Raw genomic sequence first — 7,694 nt, forward strand, 5'->3', positions numbered from 1 at the left:
CTTACCCCTCCTCTGCTGTCACTGCAGACGGGCAGGATCGCCTACAGAGCAGCGCTAGCAGCTGTTAATGAAGTGATGCTCTTTATTTGAGGGTTGTCCAGTTTCGTAGGGGACGATTTCAACCACTACTCCTTGTAACTTAGCTCTAATGGGCAAGGTGACACTCGAAAACAAAGGCTGGGGTAAAAATAAGAAATGGGATTGGGCCTTAATGTTCGACACAATTTACAGTTCATACCTGCAAACCCTGTCTCAACAGGTCCAACCATAGATGTCTGGAAATCAAGGTTTAGGAAATCATCTAGCTGGATGGAACCTTCATTTGCAGGCCATCTGTATGTGGAAGCAAACTACACTATTAAAAATGAAGGTTCTAAAAAGTTCTCGGAAGACCCCTCCATTGGTGTACAGAAAGGTTTTTCACTTTAACAAGATTCTTCACACTTTAACTTTATCTCATGAACAAAAATGCTTCTTTAAAGAACCACCAATGACAGGTAGCACTTTTTCTGCGGCCCTTTTGCCGTCTTCTAACAGTGTATTTACAAACGTCGCATGTATATTTTCACAATCATCCAGAAGGAAAGTAAGGAGCGTCGCTATGGTAGTTGTAGTCCGGACAGACTTTCTGCAGCAGTCTGTAGTCCACGCTGTAGAACGAGATGTAGACACAGATTACTTTGAATGGTTTGGCGCACAGCCATGACACGTGGCTGTGGGTCTGCTGGTGGTCGCAGCTCTTGGAAGGGTTGTTCCTGCACCAGGCGGTCCTGCTGCTCTGCTCCACCTTCTCCGATTCGACCCTGCAGTTGAACAGCTTGGACTCTACCGATTCCCCGGTTGTCTCTTGCGCCAAACCGAACTCCACTACCTTAGTGGGCGGGGCCAGTCCAACAGAAACGTTCCCCAAACCGGTGGTGTTGCACAGAAAGTGAACGCTGAAGGTCCCGTTTCCGTGATCGACAATCTTGCCCTTGATCAGCAGGTCCAAGGAAGCCGTCCGTACATTGCAGTGGAAGTCTCCCCAGCCAAACATCTTCCGCAGTTTCCCTGTCTTTATGGGTGGGCGTCTCCTAGCCCGCTGGCCCAAGGGATGGAGGCCAGCATCAGGGAGTTGCCATCCAAGGTCCTGACCAGATCTGAGTTTACTGTACAACGGCCCAATAAGGGGAGCATTTGTACCATTGTCAGTATTCAAAGTTTTCAAACTGGCCTGGTCCTTCACTGCAAATTCAGCTCTGTTCTGGTCTTGATGAAGTTCAGGGGTCTCCGGTGTGCATTCTTTGACATATATAGTCTGTCAAAAAACACAATAAATAATGTTAAAAGTTGTGCCAAAAGCAAAGTGGCACTCCAGTTCCAATCCAGAGCCTCCACTGTAACAAGAATCCAAAGAGCAAATGCAATTAATGACATTAATTTATTAATTCATTGATGATATTAATCAAGATTATCTACACAGAACCGTGATGAATTGTGATTAACTACACAAAATAATGCTATTAATCAAGATTGCCTACACAGAACTATGTGATTAATTGCGATTAACTGTGCAAAGTAATGCGATTAATCATGATTACCCAAAATGAATGTGATTAGTTATGAATGGTGACTCAAAATATTGCACTTTTTGATGAATCACACAAAATCATGTGATTGATCATAATAAAGCACACAACATAGTGCAATTCATCACAACTGCCTACATAAACCAGTGCAATTAAAAATGGTGTGATTAATTGCGATTAACTGCACAAAGTAATGCGACTAATTGTGATTACACAAAAGAAGGTGATGAGTTATGATTGACTACTCAAAAAAATGCAATGAACTGTGATTAACCACACAGAACCACGCGAATAATCATGATTAACTACACAAAATAATGCAATTAATCAAATAAAACTACGATTAGTCATTGTAATCGCAGACAATTGTGCGATTGATCACAATTCATTACAGCTGTAGTTGTGTGGCTAGTTTATTTATATAACTGAATTAAATACAGTATGTTAACACATAATGAATTAAATAAACAATCATTTTTTAAATTCTTTATTAACGGGTTCAGGAGTACCTTTGTTTCAATGACAAACAAAAACGCTTTTAATAAAATTTCTTTTCTTCCATTTACAAAAACGTGTTGAATTGCACTGAAATCTGCATTTTTAACAGAATGTCTCAAATAAAAAGACAACATGCCTTTGTTCTTGGCCCAGCAGAGCTAAATGAAGAACTGTACCCAGGTATTCATTTCAAAGAATGTTCACTTTCACGACCTGCTCGTGTCTAAGCGGCGTCTCCAGCAAGCCGTTCAGAGGTGAGACGGGACATTTACTCATTGACTCCGACTGGGACGGCCTGACAGCCGATTTGTCTTGTGTGAGCGAGGCGATTTATACGTTAGTCTGCAGATCAATACTCCAAATATTACAGTCACTCGCCAGAAAAGCTCTTCGGCTACGACAGGAAAAGTCAGAACAAGGTCAGTTTTAGAAGCACTGAGGACAAACCGGAAAGCTATCAGATGCAGCTACTGTACACCATGAATGATTGTAGAGCTGCAGCAGAAGATAGGGTGACCAGACGTCCCGGTTTTCCCGGCACAGTCCCATAACTCAGCACAAGCTTAAAGGAATTTTCCTCACTGTTTTGAAACGAAACAGTCTGAGGTACAGAACAAACACGCTTTCAAAAAGCCCCATTCATTGCCCAGTTAGAGCGCATGGCTAGTCAAAAACAAAGGCCCTTTTGTAACATTCATTCGTTCACTCGTTACTTTTGTGATGTCACAAAAACAAACACAAATAAATACTTTTTTCAGCCTACAGCAGTTTGGCCCACCCATTCTTGTTGAAGCTGTAAGTCGTGTTTCAGCCTGGACAGCAAGGCAAAATACAAGGCAGTCAATCAGAACATTTATATACAGTTATATACACTGCAGAATTATTGGCACCCTTCATAAAAACGAGCTAAAATCAATATATTAAGTAAACCATTTATGGAATGAATGATATTTTGGACATAAATTGTTAAGCAGCACATTTTATTTTTACAGTGTTTTGGACTAACTTTCAGTAACACATCTTTTCGAAAACATTGGCCTTCTGATTATTAATATTTGGTGAAGCCTACCCTTGTGGGAGCAACAGCACGGAGCCTTACAGCATTCTGTAAAGCGTAACAAAGTTGGAGAACACTTTTTGAGGGTTCTTGGACCACTCCTCCATGCAGATGTTCTTGATATTCTTGATTTGGACTGACGTCTTCGAGAGGTTTGACGAGACCACAGGCTTTCATTCGGGTTCAGATCTGGAGACTGAGATGGGGCCCACCATAAAACTTAGATTTTGTGTTTTCGCAGCCATTCTCTGGGCGGATCTCGATTTCTTTTTGTATATCGCTGTTGTCAGAAGAAAACCTCCTATCTCCAACATGGTAACTTTTCAGGAGAAGGAAAAAAGCTACTTCACTTTCAATGTAAGTCAATGGAACCGGACGTCTTTCCCAGTCATTTTAGGCCGTTTCTTTGGCCTGATTCATCATTACATTTACACACGACGTAAGAAACAACAGAAACTTTCAAATTATATCAAAAACTGAAAAACGTCAAAAATGGAGATACAAGGTTTTGTTCTGACAAGAGTGATGTGCTGCCATCGTGCAGAGGGAGGACAACAAACTGCAAACATATAAGCAAACGAAAAAAATAAAAAAAGGGGGAATAAAGGAAAAAAAGGTAGAAATTAGGAGGAAAAAAACATATAGAACACACACACACACACACACACACACTTTCTAAGCTGCCTCTCCCTCAGGGTCGGGGGGGTGCTGGAGCGGTATAGAACACGTAAAACATAAAAAAAGAAAAATATAAAAGAAAATAGACAGTATAATATTTGTATCATCAGAGAATGAACTGAGCTATAGCTATTTATAATACCTGCCATATTAATTTATTTGTGTGTGTGTGTGTGTGTGTGTGTGTGACCAGGAACATTCAGGTGGAGTCATTATCATTGTGAACGTCCACCCACAGCTCCTTGGCTGCGGCAGAGATTTTGGGCTAAAATCTCACTCACATAAACACAATCTAAGCCAGTTATCCTTCTGGGTCACAGGGATTGGGGCCTATCCAGACAGTCATTGGGCGGAAAGCAGAACGCACCCTAGACAGGTTGCCAGTCCGTCTAGCGCAGGGCAGACACACGAACATTTACATGCATTTTACACTGAATGAAAAAGTCTTTTGGGAAAACTACATTCTGGTTTATCCTGCCCAAGCCTCCCCCAGTGCTCCTAATTTACATGTTTTAATTTTTACATTTTTTTACATTTTAATGTTAAGTTTCATTTCAGCGCATGAAACTGCTAATTAATGCCATCATGCTTTGGAGCTCCACCGTGCTTCAGTGCTGCAATGAAATGACCGGAAACCTAAAAACACACTGGTCCAGCTTTACCAAGTCCCAAAAGCTGGTAGAGCTGCTAAAAGCCATTTAAAACCCAGTGCATGCACTGTTAGCTTGGCGCTAACAACGGTTAGCGTTATCATAGCAGATAAAATAAACGCTCCTTATAAAGAAACTTCTTCATTAAACGCTGCACCAAAAATGAATGGCTGGTGCCGCTCATGATGAAATGACATGAATGGAACCACGTGCAGTCCAAGTTATCGATCATTTAACAGCACCAGAGCAGCTTTAGTAGCTCACATGTTTGCCGGTATCCACAATTATGTAATATAATAAATAATAGTTGACTAGTATTTAATAATGAATATGTAGAGATAAAAACTATCTCAGTATTTAGATGTTTCATCACAAGATCACTGAAAATGTTCTGTTTCCTTCAATGTCTTGGCTACATCTCTCTCAAATCAGTCCCTGCTACAAAACCCTGTTGTGTCAGTGCAGCACCACCTGTGTTTTCCACCGGGAAGCTCTGGGTGGCTGTGATGTAACGCCCATTTGTCCGATTTAATGGAAATCATTATGCCTTTTATTTTTATAAGAGCTCCTGCGCCACAAGCAGCACAACAGGCCCAAAGCATCAGTGATCCACCACCGTATCTGACAGTGGGTATCTGGTGCTTTTCATTAGTCCACCAAACATAATGATGGTGTGCATGACTTAATGGTCTGATTTGTGTCCCATCTGACCACATCACATCCTTCCATTTGTAGTTCCAGTGAAACTTTGTTTGTTCATGCGCTGCATTTTGTGGCTTCCAAAAAGCGTGTGGTGCCATCTGACAGCGGATTCAATCACTACTGATGTATTTATAGCTATTTCCTAATTTATGCAGGTCAAATCTTCTGTCTCTTGAGTTGACAGCTCTTTGGTTTTACCTGTGAAGATGGATGATAAAGGGATTCACGTGTGTGTAACCTCATATTTATACACTGAGGGAAACAGGAAGCGGTTCCTGGAGAGTAGGAGCAATGCTGTGCAATGCAATAAAATAAAATAAAATTTTATTTCCAGAGATGGAAGTTTCTTGGGTTTTATTTAAAATATTCCTTCAGGGCACCAATCATTTTTTCCCCATATGTTTCTGAAGGAATGGTGTGCAATTTCCCCAAATATTTTGGAGAAACAAGTCATATTCATAATTCAAATAAACAGAAAAACTATAAAAAAAAAATAACAAGAATTTCTCGGGTCCATATTTTTCCTGGACACCTTCACAGCCGCGTGTGTGTGTGTGTGTGAGTGTGAGTGTGCGTAATCGCTGCGGTCATAAGAAAACCTTGTATCTCCAAAATGGTAAAATATATTTTTCAGTTTTTGGCCTTTACATGTGTGTAAATTTCATGATGAAAGGACCAAAAGAAACGACTTGGAAAAAAAATTCTGGTTCTGTTGACCTAAAAGTAAAATGTTTTTTCTTTTTAATGTAAAGTTACCATTTTAGAGTCCACCTTAAACCGAGACCAGGACAAGACGGAGTCCAAATGAGGCCAAGGCAGAGACCAAGACCGCTAGTTTAAAACCTAGACTGGACTTTTTCTGATAGTTTTGAGATTAAATTTGAGATTTGGAGCTCAAATGTATTTGTAAACGTCCTGCAGGGTGGAGGATACACCTTGTTTAGATTCGAGTCGATTCAACCGTATTGTCATTGTGCAGAGTGCAGGTACAGCGGCAATGAAATGCAGCATCTAACCAGAAGTCCAAAACACAGTATTATCACAGGTAAAGTATCTGTGGTAAGTGATGCTGTGGTTACAATATGTATAATTAAGAACAGTAGAGTGGTAAAAAGTATAGATATTGCATATAATTAATCATATCAAATATACAGCGTGAGTGGAGAGAATGCAGATGTAGATAGTATGTACTGTGAGATCAGCGTAATCGCTGCGGTCATAAGAAAACCTTGTATCTCCAAAATGGTAACTTTACAGGAGAAGGCAAAAACCTACTTTACTTTTAATGTAAGTCAATGGAACCAGACGTCTCTCCTGGCCATTTTGAGCCGTTTCTTTTGGTCCATTCTCCATGAAATTTGCACACAATGTAAAGGGCAACACGCTTTTTCAAATGATTTCAAAAAAGCATGCAGAGTAAAAACATGTACAGTAACTGTAAAATATGAATAGTGCAATAATACTAGGACATAAAGCTGAGCAATGAGTGCAAAGATGGTGGTGTGGAGTTCAGCAGGGTTTTGGATACTCAGTAAAACGGCTACATTTGCATTGTAGATGTCACAACTCCTGGTTCCTGTCAGCACCACTGCGAAGACCTCAGAGTCGGTGATAATGCACATTAAAGCACTCTGAATGACTGTTTACCTCTCAAAGACTGAATTATGCAGAATGTTTTTGCTTCTCCTATAAAAGTGTCGTTTCAGAGATACGAGATTCCATTAGGACAGGGACTCTCGCCGTCCTCCTGATGCCGGACGATGGAATAACTTAAGCTGATTTGAATTATGGAGCAGATTTCATAGTAAGCTGTATGTTTAATTATGCTGTAGTCCAAAAACAAGATCAGCACTACTTAGCGGATGGAATTCGGCGTCTAATGAAAGAGGCGTTAATGAAATCCTCCTCTGGAGGCCTTCGGATGGTAAATCGTAGCTACAGCTTCATTACTGACGGAGTTCCAGGGTGATGAGGAGTGTGACCAATAGCTCATAGCTCATGAACCCCTTTCACATTCGATAGTCCGTCCTATTCACACTCATTTAGAATCAGAGCCCCATAAGCACGCATGAAAAATTGCTTTCATTGTGAGCTGGTGATTACCTCTGGGCCTTCATCTCCTCGCTCTCCCTCTTTCTCTCTCTCTCTCTCTCTCTCTCTCTCTCTTCCCCACCTCTCTCTCTCTCGCTCTCCCTCTCTCCCACTCTCCCTCTCTTTCTCTCTCTCTCTCTCTCTTTCTCCCTCTCTCCCACTCTCTCTCTCTTTCTCTCTCCCACTCTCCCTCTTTCTCTCCCACTCTCTCTCTCTCTCTTTCCCTCTCTTTCTCTCTCTCTCCCACTCTCTCGCTCTCTCTCTCTCTCTCCCCCCCTCTCCCTCCCTCTCTCTCTCTCTCACTCTCTCGCTCTCTCTCCCTCTCTCTCTTTCCCTCTCTCCCTCCCTCTCTCTCTCTCCCTCCCTCTCTCTTTCCCTCTCTCTCTCCCCCTCTCTCCCTCTCTCTCTCTCTCCCTCTCTCCTTCCCTCTCTCTCTCTCTCTCCCTCCCT

General features: G+C 41.5%; 1 protein-coding gene across 1 annotated transcript; it reads right to left on the reverse strand.

The window, feature by feature from the left end:
• Window positions 1-437: 437 nt before the first annotated feature.
• Window positions 438-1,216, reverse strand: LOC108433848 (neurexophilin-1; the record flags this gene model as incomplete). The annotated part of the gene is made up of 1 exon (XM_017708682.2): window positions 438-1,216. A coding segment is annotated over one exon (645 nt), but the record flags the coding sequence as incomplete, so codon positions are not given.
• Between the last annotated feature and the right edge of the window lie 6,478 nt (window positions 1,217-7,694).

Source organism: Pygocentrus nattereri, chromosome 24 (genome assembly GCF_015220715.1).
Source record: "Pygocentrus nattereri isolate fPygNat1 chromosome 24, fPygNat1.pri, whole genome shotgun sequence".
Lineage (NCBI taxonomy): Eukaryota > Metazoa > Chordata > Actinopteri > Characiformes > Serrasalmidae > Pygocentrus > Pygocentrus nattereri.